General features: G+C 42.9%; 1 protein-coding gene across 1 annotated transcript; it reads right to left on the bottom strand.

Moving 5' to 3' along the window:
- Window positions 1-527: 527 nt before the first annotated feature.
- Window positions 528-13180, bottom strand: LOC120064128 (nuclear factor erythroid 2-related factor 2-like). The gene is made up of 5 exons (XM_039014491.1): window positions 12977-13180; window positions 3745-4020; window positions 3327-3419; window positions 2752-2934; window positions 528-2154 (listed from the first exon to the last, which is right to left on the bottom strand). Exons 1-5 carry the CDS (start codon window positions 13016-13018, stop codon window positions 910-912), a joined length of 1839 nt encoding a protein of 612 aa, XP_038870419.1. The 5' UTR covers window positions 13019-13180; the 3' UTR covers window positions 528-909.
- Window positions 13181-14190: the final 1010 nt, after the last annotated feature.

Raw genomic sequence — 14190 nt, 5'->3', positions numbered from 1 at the left:
CTGGCACAAGGTTCACGATGACTGGACCATTGTCATCACAGTTTCTTGATTAGTGAGGATTATTAATGTAGATTAGTGTAGCCTACTGTTCAACCCATATTCTACACTTTTCTCACCTTCCAATGATTAATGGTTTGAACAATTTAATATGGCAACTTTCAGGATCAATCACAAACATATTTAGTGCGTAAAGGCTCTCCAAACCGGTTTTTGTATTATTCATAAATACTTTCATAACTCTAAATAATATACAAGGTCAGAGTATTTTTTAAATCTACCAATTGGCGCTGTAAAGGAGACGAATATGTGTGGAGTTACATGGCTTTGATTCATCGATCTCCAATATTCTGAACCTATTCTCTCCATATATTCTAGTGAGTCTATTAAGAAAATTAGAATTAAAAAAGGGATCTCTTTACATAAATGCACTAAAAGTCTGTTAATCTGAATACTAACTACTGAGAAGTTAGTAGGAAAGGCTTACATTTCTGAATCGGCCTAATTTGAATAGTAAGCAAGAGACCAACTGACTAAATGAACTGTTTATTTCATTAAAAAGCACAAGAGTCAGGACATACAAAGGAAATGGAGCTGCAAATCAGCCTAAAGTTTATAAAACAGACTTTGAAGTAACAGTGATTGCAACAATATAATTAGCATACTAAAAACATGATATATACAATACACATTTTCATATCTCAAAAGCAAATAATGTATTTACAAACAATATCTGGGGAAAATAGAGACCAGTACAAAATAACTCAAATATAATTAAAGATTCAAGAAGAGTAGGCAAAAACTATATAACAGTTCTGCTGTTTTACTAACGCTTAAAGCCAAGCAACTACAAAGTTATTCTTTGCATAGTATTATTACTAATGCTGTACCATGTAGTAAAGCAGAGAAGTGCTAGCTGTCCTTTTTCTTGATAAGTGTCTTTTTAATGCGGGGGACGAGGAAGACTGTGCCATCGGTCGTCTGCTGGAGGGAGTACTCCAACGGGGAATAGGGCTTCCCATCCTCGTCCCTTAGCAGACGGAACACCTCCAGGTACAGGGTGTTAAGCTGCTGCTTCATCTTCCGCAGGCTGCTGTCGTTCTTGGTCTTCTCCGTCTGCAGTCGCTCCTTCTCCTCCTTCAGCGAGTCCAGGTCATATTCCAGCTCCGTGATGTTCTCCATCTTGCGCTTGCGGCAGTTCTGGGCAGCCACCTTGTTCTTGCCCCGCCGTCGGATGTCTCTGACCAGGGCCAACTGGGCCTCGTTGAGCTGGTGCTTGGACATCATCTCGTTGAAGTCGTCCACAGGCAGCTCGATGATCATGTCCACAGTGAAGGGGATCTGGAGGGCCTTGGCTCGCTGCTCGTCTCTAGAGAGACGCTTCTCGGAGCGCCTCCTCTTCTTGTCTTTGGTGAAGGGGGGTTCACTGTGGCCAGTCTCGTCATCTGGCTCAGTCTTGCCATGTTTGGGCTCTTTGTCCCGTTGCTGAGGTAACACAGAAAGAGGTGTCTGCAGGCCATCTGGTTGGAAAGACAGTGAGAACATCTCAGAGTAGTCAGACTGTGCACTCCCAGGGTTACTGTCCATCTCATCCATGTCTGAATCGCTGTAGCCACCAAAGGAGCGGTCCCCATACATGGATTTCTCAGGAGAGCTAGAGTATGAGCTTGCCTCCACAGAAACACCTGAATCAGAATCTGGACATTCTGTCATTATCTCAGGTTTGTTGTCTCTGTCAAATGTATCTACAGGAGAAAGGTCCTGTAATTCCATTGGTCTAAAAGTAGGCTTGTTTGGTATTTCTGCCAATGAGTTACCTCCATTTCCTTGGCCACAAGGCAGGGTGACACCGGTCACTTTTGTGTTGACAACGTCTGGGTAAAATACGTCACAGAAAGTGTCTGCACTGAAATGAGTATTGAGGTCTGGAGCCTTCAGGGTCATCTGACTGAGATGGTCCAGTGGAGCCATGTTGGGAAAGCTCTCCTCAAAGGTGTTGATGAATTCAGGTGGGCAGACATCTGCTGTGTTTGATGCCACCTCTTCCAGGTTGGGCAATGGGTAGAAGCTGTAGTTTGGATCCTCAGGGGTGGTGTTAGTGGGCAGATATCGTCCGGTCTGCTCCCGTGTGTCCTCCATTTCCATATTCAGACATTGCTAGAAAACATGATTCAGAAGCATCAAAACAAAGCCAGTAACCCATGCAGTTTATTAGACATCAAGATGTAACGTTAATGTAATATGCAGTATAGAACCATCATAAGGATTAGCTGTTGTTCAGTTTTTACTAATCATTTATTAAACCTTGGTTTCAAACTTTTTTATTGCCAATAGTAGCTGAAACTTTGTACAGGTTCAATATTGCAAATAAAGTGGGATTCCTAAATTGACTAACATTTTTTTGCATGAAATTACGCATTGTATTTGTACTGTAAGTAAAGTATTTTCTTTCTTGTTTCCATGCTACTACCTTCGCTAACTGCTGAAGCATTAGAAGCTATTTTATGTTCTACTAAGGACACAAGCAGCTTCACACCATTTGAGACTTTCCCTCCCCCTGCTCGGAGTCAACAGTGCTATGTGGGAACCTGATCACAGTGGCATTAGCTGAGTAGTATCTTCTTCCGCTGTGTCCCATTCAAACACACAAAACAAAAGATGAGTATGTCCTCTCATGCATACCTGGCTGCTGCCATCCATGCATTCTTTGAGTGCTTGTTACACCACAGAGGCGGTAGAATATTCGTATTGTACCTGCAGCTCAGGGAGGGACAAAAGCTCCATCCAGGCCTGCTCCAAATCTGGGGAGGTCCTTTGTGGGGGCAGTGGGGCTGGGAGTAGGGGCAGCTGGGTCAAAGCTGGCGGATCAGACTTCATCATGATGTGGCTGCTGTTGGGTGCTGGAGCTACGGCGGCGTCCAGACAGGAAGAGGTAGTCTACAACACAAACAAGGGAGGGAAATAATGTAAAAGACAGGTATATACAACATTATATATTGTTCATTAGAAACTTGGTGGTTTGAGCGCTGAATGCTGATTGGCTGACAGCCATGGTATATCTGACCGTATACAACAGGTATGACAAAAAATATATAATTACTTTTGTAACCAGTTTATAATAGCAATAAGGCACCTCTGAGGTTTGTGGTATATGGCCAATATACCACGGCTAAGGGCTGTGTCCAGGCATTCCGTGTTGCGTTGTGGCTAAGAACAACCCTTAGCCATGGTATATTGGCCATTTACCACACCCCTTCTGTCCTTATTGCTTAATTAGAAATCTTGGTAAGCATATTTTTAAAGGTAATAGTGAAAGCCTGTATTCTTACCTCAGTTGCCTCTACCAAAGGAAATGTCTCTGCCAGCAGCTGCATACATTCATCAAATGACATGGCATCCCCGTCTACAGTGAAGCTGACATCCTGAAAGCAAAGATTCAAAGCACTTCAGCTTTTCATCTAAATTCCCTCTATTCTTGACACTGCATCCATTTCAACATTGTGTTTGAAAATGCCCGATTTGCTAAAGAATAGGTAAGAATTTGAGCAGAGAGCATTGCGCTACCTTAGACAAAGCACTCCACAGAGCAGTTTCTATACAGCCAAATCCACTAATGCAAAACTACAAAGCCACCTGTGTTTCCCTAATTACACTGGATGAGGTTGTAACCTAGCTACAGAGCAGCTGCAGCTGGGAGGGGAGTGGCCAGCCCCTGACATGACTGACAGCTGTGTGTGTGTACGGTACCTGTATGACTTGAGAGGATGCGGCGGAGGTAGCCGTCTGCAGTGGCTGTCCGCTGGTCGCAAGGCGGGGCACAAACTCCCCCGTCTCCTCATCCAGCTGCAGCTGAGCAAGCAGGGCCTTCTCCTGCTCCTTCTGCTGCTGCAGCCTCTTGTCCTCCTCTTGCTCCCTCTGCTGCTGCAGCTCGTGCTCCTTCTGACGCTGGCAGTAGTCAAACACCTCGCGCCCCGCACCCAGATCTATGTCCTGCCTCCACAGGATGTCAATCAGGTCTATGTCCTGCCAACAGACAACAAGTTAGACCGGAACTCACAAAGCACCACACAGACTGTGACCAGATGAAAAGGAGATTGGTGAGGAGGAACAAGGAAGTGTTTCCCTGCTGTGAAGGAGTACGGCTACTGTGTCTCTCCAGTGCCACGCCCCGTCCCTCCGGGTGTCTGACGACAGCAGTACTAGCAAGAAGCAGCATGAATAATAGATGCACTTCTCCATTTTCCCCAACTGCTCCCGAGTGGCGCAGCGGTCTAAGGCACTACAGACACCCTGGTTCCATTCTAGGCTGTATCACAGCGGTCTAAGACACTAGACACCCTGGTTCCATTCTAGGCTGTATCACAGCGGTCTAAGTCACTACAGACACCCTGGTTCCATTCTAGGCTGTATCACAGCGGTCTAAGGTACTACAGACACCCTGGTTCCATTCTAGGCTGTATCACAGCGGTCTAAGGCACTACAGACACCCTGGTTCCATTCTAGGCTGTATCACAGCGGTCTAAGACACTAGACACCCTGGTTCCATTCTAGGCTGTATCACAGCGGTCTAAGTCACTACAGACACCCTGGTTCCATTCTAGGCTGTATCACAGCGGTCTAAGGTACTACAGACACCCTGGTTCCATTCTAGGCTGTATCACAGCGGTCTAAGGTACTACAGACACCCTGGTTCCATTCTAGGCTGTATCACAGCGGTCTAAGACACTACAGACACCCTGGTTCCATTCTAGGCTGTATCACAGCGGTCTAAGTCACTACAGACACCCTGGTTCCATTCTAGGCTGTATCACAGCGGTCTAAGTCACTACAGACACCCTGGTTCCATTCTAGGCTGTATCACAGCGGTCTAAGGCACTACAGACACCCTGGTTCCATTCTAGGCTGTATCACAGCGGTCTAAGGTACTACAGACACCCTGGTTCCATTCTAGGCTGTATCACAGCGGTCTAAGGCACTACAGACACCCTGGTTCCATTCTAGGCTGTATCACAGCGGTCTAAGGTACTACAGACACCCTGGTTCCATTCTAGGCTGTATCACAGCGGTCTAAGGCACTACAGACACCCTGGTTCCATTCTAGGCTGTATCACAGCGGTCTAAGGTACTACAGACACCCTGGTTCCATTCTAGGCTGTATCACAGCGGTCTAAGACACTAGACACCCTGGTTCCATTCTAGGCTGTATCACAGCGGTCTAAGGTACTACAGACACCCTGGTTCCATTCTAGGCTGTATCACAGCGGTCTAAGTCACTACAGACACCCTGGTTCCATTCTAGGCTGTATCACAGCGGTCTAAGACACTAGACACCCTGGTTCCATTCTAGGCTGTATCACAGCGGTCTAAGGTACTACAGACACCCTGGTTCCATTCTAGGCTGTATCACAGCGGTCTAAGACACTAGACACCCTGGTTCCATTCTAGGCTGTATCACAGCGGTCTAAGGTACTACAGACACCCTGGTTCCATTCTAGGCTGTATCACAGCGGTCTAAGGCACTACAGACACCCTGGTTCCATTCTAGGCTGTATCACAGCGGTCTAAGTCACTACAGACACCCTGGTTCCATTCTAGGCTGTATCACAGCGGTCTAAGGTACTACAGACACCCTGGTTCCATTCTAGGCTGTATCACAGCGGTCTAAGGTACTACAGACACCCTGGTTCCATTCTAGGCTGTATCACAGCGGTCTAAGTCACTACAGACACCCTGGTTCCATTCTAGGCTGTATCACAGCGGTCTAAGGTACTACAGACACCCTGGTTCCATTCTAGGCTGTATCACAGCGGTCTAAGTCACTACAGACACCCTGGTTCCATTCTAGGCTGTATCACAGCGGTCTAAGACACTAGACACCCTGGTTCCATTCTAGGCTGTATCACAGCGGTCTAAGGTACTACAGACACCCTGGTTCCATTCTAGGCTGTATCACAGCGGTCTAAGACACTAGACACCCTGGTTCCATTCTAGGCTGTATCACAGCGGTCTAAGTCACTACAGACCCTGGTTCCATTCTAGGCTGTATCACAGCGGTCTAAGGCACTGCATCTCAGTGCTAGAGGCGTCACTACAGACCTTGGTTCATTTCCAGGCTGTATCATAGCGGTCTAAGGCACTGCATCTCAGTGCTAGAGGCGTCACTACAGACCTTGGTTCATTTCCAGGCTGTATCACAGCGATCTAAGGCACTGCATCTCAGTGCAAGAGGCGTCACTACAGACACCCTGGTTCCATTCTAGGCTGTATCACAGCGGTCTAAGGCACTACAGACATTGGTTCATTTCCAGGCTGTATCACAACTGGCCGTGATTGGGAGTCCCATAGGCCGGCGCACAATTGGCCCAGCGTCGTCCGGGTTTGGCCGGGGTAGGCCGTCATTGTAATAAGACTTTGTTCTTAACTGACTTGCCTTGTTAAATAAAGATTAAATATATATATATTTTTTTTTTATTCACCCAGAGGAGATGTGTCTCTCAGCTGGTGACTCTCTTGATTAGTCTCTCAACCAAATAAATCAAAGGACAGCAGGTCAAATGTAATATCACTAGCTCAAAAACGAATGAAATCATTGATCACTCTGAGGAGAAAAGTTCATTGATACAGCTTAAAATTAAAACAGAGTTTTACGGAGTAAAAACAGTTTTACAGAGTGGCTGCGTTGCCGAAAACATTGGATGCCTTTTCCAGATAGCTAGAAAACCGAACCTTCTGCACATGTGCGGAATTATTTACTTTACAAATGTTTTCTACTTTTTATTTGATAAACAACACTGCACCATATTACTGTATTTTGATAACCATATCAGCTTGAGATCTAGCAAGGAAGGTTTGGTGCAAATATGTTCAGACAAAGTTCTTACTATGTCCCCTCTGGTGTATACATTAGCAACACCACTAGGACCTCCTGGTATGCCTCGCAGAGTCTGGCGGTTATTAGCTGCCTGCCTGTTCAGTCAGGAATGTCCAGAGATAAACTGTGCTGGTCTCCCCTGGGGCCGTCTTAACATCCATTACACAGACCTTATATACAGAAGGAAACATTTCACAAAGGACTTGTGAGATTGCATTAACCCAACATATTAGGTCACAAGGAAAGCTCTGAGGATGTGCCTATTTGTTGCCTAAAAGAAGAAGGACAATGATACTTTCAGAGAGACTGGGTAACATAAACAGAACAGAGAGAGGATGTCAAGAGAAACAGATCAGATGACTAACAAAGTGGAAGGGAGAGCAAAGAGGATTTGGTGTGGGAAAGATTTCGGGGCTTGGTGTAGATTTCGACATAGATAACTCTTGTAAATGGAATGAGCAGAAGTAATTGAGGTGTAACTTGTCGACCAAATCAAGTGTTAAACATGGCCACAAAAAAATCCAAAACAATGTTTAATTATATAATTCACACGACCTATTATCTTTAAATTCAGAAATAGTGTAAAGGAATTCCTCCTCCTCTTCAACCGAAGAGGAGGAGCACGGATTCGACCAAAACGCAGCGTTGTAACTTGACATGATTTATTTAAACAAGACAAAAAACGAACTATACTTGATACTAAACAAAATAACAAAACGAATGTAGACTGACCTGAACGTAAGAACTTACATGTAACGAAGAACGCACGAACAGGAAAAACAGACTACACAAAAGAACGAACGTACAAACAAACCGAGACAGTCCCGTGTGGCGCGACAAACACAGACACAGGAGACAACCACCCACAACAAACAATGTGAAAACACCTACCTTAATATGGCTCTCAATCAGAGGAAATGAAAACCACCTGCCTCTAATTGAGAACCATATCAGGTCACCCATTAACCAACATAGAAACACATAACATAGACTGCCCACCCAAACTCACGCCCTGACCGACTAACACATACAAAATAACAGAAAACAGGTCAGGAACGTGACAAATAGTTATAACAAACATTCTCTCTCTCTCTGCAGTGCAGTTGGGAACTCTTTAACCCTAATAGCCTCATGGGTGTCATGTCAAATCCAGCATTAATCCACGACCACTAAAGCCTTTAAAGTCACAACGTCTGGTTAGGGCTGTAAGTCTCACTATTAATCTTGGTCTGGGTAGTGAGTACACAAAACCATAGGTGATACATTATGGCTCTGGAGAGGATGAAGAATGGCCCACACAACCACCCACAAATGTCACTTACAGTCTAGAAGAGTAAAGAAATCTTGAAAAATAGGCATACAAAGCCTTATTATTTTCGAATCAAATCAAATCTTATTGGTCGCGTACACCAATTATTAGCTCCAACAGTGCAGTAGAATGTCTAGCAAATACAGTACAGATAATCTATAAATCTAAACAAGAAATCAAGAAATGTCAGAACGAGTCCAATTAACAATCCAATATAGATATTTTAGAGTGAGCAGTGTCAGAATGCAGGACATAAATATGTGGTGTTTTTAGACAGTATATAATTCGGAAAATAAAATGGTATGTACAGTAGTAGGTATATTAGAATGGGCTATGCCTAGTTAAATAAAAAAATATATAAAAATGTGGTGAATATAGTATATAGTACATACACAGTGAGTAAACAATAGTATATGAAGTGACCTATGTTCAAAGTCTCTATATACACGAGACATTTTATAGACACTTTCATCATACAGGATGGATTCCTAGTGTCATAAAATATGTTATTGTAGAATCCCCTTTCGAGGGAAAAAAAATATGATTTTCCCAAGAGCCTCTTTTCATGTCAACACCACACTACATTCATGCAGAGATGAGTGATCTGTGTACATTCACAAATGACTGAATCCTCCCCTTTCATGGACCGTCTCTAAAAGAGGATGATGTAACTATTTGGATGAACAGCTGAATGACTTCAAGTTATAACTCAGTAACTATTTTGTTATAAACTATATTGGTGGAGTGAAGTATTTATCCACAAAATACTTATGAATAGTATAAATGTACTAAGGTACCATGTTAGTTACCTTTATCTGTAACTCAGAGGAGGTCTGGACTACAAATAAGGAACTGGGCTTGTAAAAAATATATGCTTCATTTTCTGGTCGATTCTGCAAATTAGTGTAAATAAAAACATAATTTTTTTCATGCTCAAAAATAATCTCTTTGTTTAAAACCAAACAGACAGACTTTGAGTAGCTGTATTTGTACTTCCAGCAACTCAAACAGAATAAAACAATTGTATTAGGTGAAGAAACAGCACTTTTACAAAACAAGCCAACCAAAGGAATTGTAAGCGCCAGTAACACTACAGAGCTGTGAGATAGAGTAAGGTTCCCTGGACATACATTCAGCCTTGACCGAAAAGCATTTTCGTGTGTTTGCTTTTAAATCCAGGACTAGGCTTAATCTGTGTCCAGGAAACGGTCCCAAAATGCACCTCTGTGTTGTTTCATGATACATTGCTGCTTGAAGAGCATACCGCCCCTACTTGGGAGTCAGATGACTATATTTTTATTCACAAAAGAAACAACTAAGTAGACTTACCTCCTAAACATGACTAAACTCGGGTTTAGTCTTAATCTAGGGGGAAACCTGTTATTCAATTGATAAAACCAAGGTAGCAAGATGGTGCAGTTTTATTATCCCCCAACCAATTGTGTGTCTTTTTTCACGTTATTTGTTTTCTTACATTTCACCTTTCATTTAACCAGGTAGGCCAGTTGAGAACAAGTTCTCATTTACAACTGCGACCTGGCCAAGATAAAGCAAAGCAGTGCGACAAAAACAACACAGAGTTACACACAAACAAACGTACAGTCAATAACACAATAGAAAAATCTATGTACAGCATGTGCAAATGTAGAAGAGTAGGGAGGAAAGGAAATAAATAGGCCATAGAGGCAAAATAATTACAATTTAGCATTAACACTGGCGTGATAGATGTGCAGATGATGATGTGCAAGTAGAGATACTGGGGTGCAAAAAAGCAAGAGGGTAGATAATAATATGGGGATGAGGTAGTTGGGTGTGCTATTTACAGATTGGCTGTGTACAGGTACAGTGATCGGTAAGCTGCTCTGGCACATCTGACCATAATTGTATCCTACTGATTCCTGCTTACAAGCAAAAACTAAAGCAGGAAGCACCAGTGACCTGGTCAATAAAAAAGTGGTCAGATTAAGCAGATGCTAAACTACAGGACTTCTTCAGATGGCATTGAGGAGTACACCACATCAGTTACTGGCTTCATCAATAAGTGCATCAATGACGTCGTCCCCACAGTGAAAGGAGTGAGACTTTAACTCGGAAGCTTATAATAAATCCCGCTATGCCCTCTGACGAACCATCAAACAGGCAAAGCGTCAATACAGGACTAAGATTGAATCGTACTACACAGACTCTGACGCTCGTCGGATGTGGCAGGGCTTGCAAACTATTACAGACTACAAAAGGAAGCACAGAGGCGAGCTGCCCAGTGACACGAGCCTTCCAGATGAACTAAATTACTTCTATGCTCGCTTCGAGGCAAGTAACACTGAAGCATGCATGAGAGCATCAGCGGTTCCGGATGACTGTGTGATAACGCTCTCCGTAGCCGATGTAAGAAAGACCTTTAAACACGTCAACATTCACAGGGCCGCAGGGCCCATTCACAAGGCCGATGGATTACCAGGACTTGTACTCAGAGCATGCGCTGACCAACTAGCAAGTGTCTTCACTGACATTTTCAACCTGTCCCTGACTGAGTCTGTAATACCTACATGTTTCAAGCAGACCACCATAGTCCCTGTGCTCAATAACACTAAGGTAACCTGCCTAAATGACTACCGACCCATAGCACTCACGTCTGTAGCCCCCAGGTGGTAAGGGTAGGTAACAACACATCCGCCACGCTGATCCTCAACACGGGGGCCCCTCATGGGTGTGTGCTCAGTCCCCTCCTGTACTCCCTGTTCACTCATGACTGCATGGTCAGGCACGACACCAACACCATCATTAAGTTTGCAGATGACTCAACAGTGGTAGGCCTGATCACCGACAACGATGAGACAGCCTATAGGGAAAAGGTCGGAGACCTGGCCGTGTGGTGCCAGGATAACAACCTATCCCTCAACGTGGTCAAGACAAAGGAGATGATTGTGGACTACTGGAAAAGGAGGACCGAGCACGCCCCCATTCTCATCGACGGGGCTGTAGTGGAGCAGGTTGAGAGCTTCAAGTTCCTTGGTGTCCACATCTCCAACAAACTATCATGGTCCAAACACACTAAGACAGTCGTGAAGGGGGCACGACAAAGCCTATTCCCCCTCGGGAGACTGAAAAGACTTGGCATGGGTCCTCAGATCCCCAAAAAATTCTACAGCATGGGTCCTCTTTTACGCTGCTTCTACTCTCTGTTGATTATCTATGCATACTCACTTTAACTCTACCTACATGTACATATTACCTCAATTACCTCGACTAACATGTGCCCTCACACATTGGCTCTGTACCGGTACTCCCTGTATATAGCCTCACTATTGTTATTTTACTGCTGCTCTTTAATTATTTGTTACTTGTATTTTTTAATTATCAATTTTTTTTACTTAACACTTAATTTTTTTCTTAAAACTGCATTGTTGGTTAAGGGTTTGTAAGTAAGGTCTACATCTGTTGTATTTGCCGCATGTCACAAATAAAATGTGATTTGATCAAATTTGATTTGAAGGTCAGCTACAGAGCTACAACCACTTTTGGGTCATTATAACAAGGCTAGGGCTTAACCCTACATATATTTCTCAATTTGACACAACCAATTTAACTCTACAGAGGACCTGTGTAGCCTACATCATGGAAAAGAAAATAAACTAAATTCCAGGCTGGGCAGCCTGAGATTGTGCAATCAGTTAGCTGTATGGAGCGAAGTAGGCCCAAAGATGGTGGAGGAATAAAGACATTTTACTGAGGCAGTTAACCATTGGAAAAATTGTCAAGTTTCCTATCTTTGTAAGTGGGCGTTCCCACTCTCACGTGAGCATGCTTACCTCCATAATCTCTTACATCAAATCAAATCTCTTACATGGCTCACGCGAGAGAGGTAACGCCCACTTATATATATATATATATATATTATTTTTTCAATGGGGAAACTGTCCATTAACAGCTGGCTCTGGGGTACTTACTGGCCCCGACCAGAACAAATGTGACCATGAGATGTCTCGCTTTCTCTACCGTCTATGGTCGGTTATTTAACACCGGTTTCGTTAGGTTACTGGTAGGCCAATAGATGCCATCTTTACGGGAAAAACGCTATGGGGCTCTAGTGGCGCATGGGGGGATTCCGACAGCCAGAAAACAAGCACTGAAATTAAAAGAAAAAGACAGTCTGGGGAAAACTGTCGTCATCGTCACCTTGACATATGTTTTACTGGACAATAATTGCGTCATTACACACGGACTTCGAAATTAAACGGATGTTTTACCGTTATTTTTTAGCCCACACGGAATTGAGTTGGATGAACCGGTCAGACTTCCATCCATGACTTGGCAGAATTTTCTATGAACGCGTCTGTCGACTACAGCGCAGACACAAACTGTAGAGCTACATGCAGTAGTAGCCTAATGTATTTACAAATGTCAAAACTACAGCACTAGAAGTTCACAAATATGATTATGATAGCCTATAAGAACATATTTACGATGCAGTCGTTTAATTTCATTAACTTATGAAACAATATAAGGAGTATTGTGGGAAACGCACATTTGAGTTGAACATGACAGTTTTATTAATCAGGTAACATATGAACCGTTTTAATTAGCCTAATTTTATTTCAACCGTTTGAAATATCCAATACAATATATTTTTTCAACAATGAGGCTATTGTCTAGCATTGCGTCAATAGGCTATAGGTCAACCTTGAGCTATAGTTTCACATAATAGCCTAAATATATATATATATATATATATATATATATATATATATATATATATATATATATATATATATATATATATAAAACAAAAGATGATTTACCTGTTGACTGGGATGAATTTTAGGCATCTCAATTTCCATCATAATAGAGAGTTGTCCCTTCGTAAAGCAAAGTCCAATATATTAAAACAAATATTTAAAATCCTTTAGACCTACAGCAATATAAAATGGTGGACTATCAGAAAGCAAGGACTCCGGCGCAGCGACGTTTTGGCTATGAAGGAAATATTGCTTCTAATCGTATGAAAATGTACGGAAAAATCCAAGCAGTATGATGGCCCTGCCCACAAGTTGCAGCAACCAGTCAAGGGCTCTGAGAGAGCTACGCTGGGATCGTCCCCCTCAATATCCTATTGGGCCATAAAACCAGTGTGTGTCTGTGCTCTGGACAGCCAATGTAACATTTGCTACAGGTTTATACACGAGGAATTTGTTATGCAACCATAAAAAAATACAAGTTTATTCCATTAACATTTACATAATCTCTGTCCTCATGGATTCATGTTTCTAGAATAGGCCTTTTAGCCCAATTAGCCAATTAGAATTGCATCTTGGTTGACTTTAACAAACATAAAAATTACAGTTATTATGTTATTACAACAGCTATTACAATTGTCGGTAGGCCTAATGTTTAACAATTTAAGTCACATTTATCAATTTGATCATCCTGACAGACAAAACTACCCCAGTCATCTCATGCAGAATGCTGTAAAGATGCATTGTATTTATGTACAGTAGGTTTACAGTGTCTTCAGAAAGTATTCAAATCACACCCCTTGACTTTTTCCACATTCTGTTGTGTTACAGCCTGAATTTAAAATGGATTTAAATTGAGATTTTGTGTCACTGGCCTACACACAATACCCCATAATGTCAAAGTGGAATTATGTTATTACATTTTTTATAAATTAATACAAAATTAAAAGCTTAAATGGCTTAGGTCAATAAGTATTCAACCCCTTTCTTATGGCAAGCCTAAAAAAATTCAGGAGTAAAAATGTGCTTAACAAGTCACAAGTTCCTCGGCATACACATCACTGACAAACTGAAATGGTCCACCCACACAGACAGTGTGTTGAAGAAGGCGCAACAGCGCATCTTCACCCTCAGGAGGCTGAAGAAATGTGGCTTGTCACCTAAAACTCTGACAAACTTTTACAGATGCACAATCGAGAGCAGCCTGTCAGGCTGTATCGCCGCCTAGTACGGCAACTGCACTGCCCGCAACCGCAGGGCTCTCCAGAGGGTGGTGCGGT

The sequence above is a fragment of the Salvelinus namaycush genome, chromosome 19 (genome assembly GCF_016432855.1).
Source record: "Salvelinus namaycush isolate Seneca chromosome 19, SaNama_1.0, whole genome shotgun sequence".
Classification (NCBI taxonomy): domain Eukaryota; kingdom Metazoa; phylum Chordata; class Actinopteri; order Salmoniformes; family Salmonidae; genus Salvelinus; species Salvelinus namaycush.
Note: the sequence above shows the minus strand (reverse complement) of the source record. Positions and strands in the feature narration are given on the sequence as shown.

Excerpts from the sequence above, each read along its gene's own strand:
- LOC120064128 (XM_039014491.1), bottom strand. The coding sequence starts at position 13,018 with ATGATGGAAATTGAGATGCCTAAAATTCATCCCAGTCAACAG. Across the intron at positions 4,021-12,976 it reads AAATTCATCCCAGTCAACAG|GACATAGACCTGATTGACAT; the intron begins GTAAATCATCTT and ends GTCTGTTGGCAG. Across the intron at positions 3,420-3,744 it reads CATCCTCTCAAGTCATACAG|GATGTCAGCTTCACTGTAGA; the intron begins GTACCGTACACA and ends CTTTGCTTTCAG.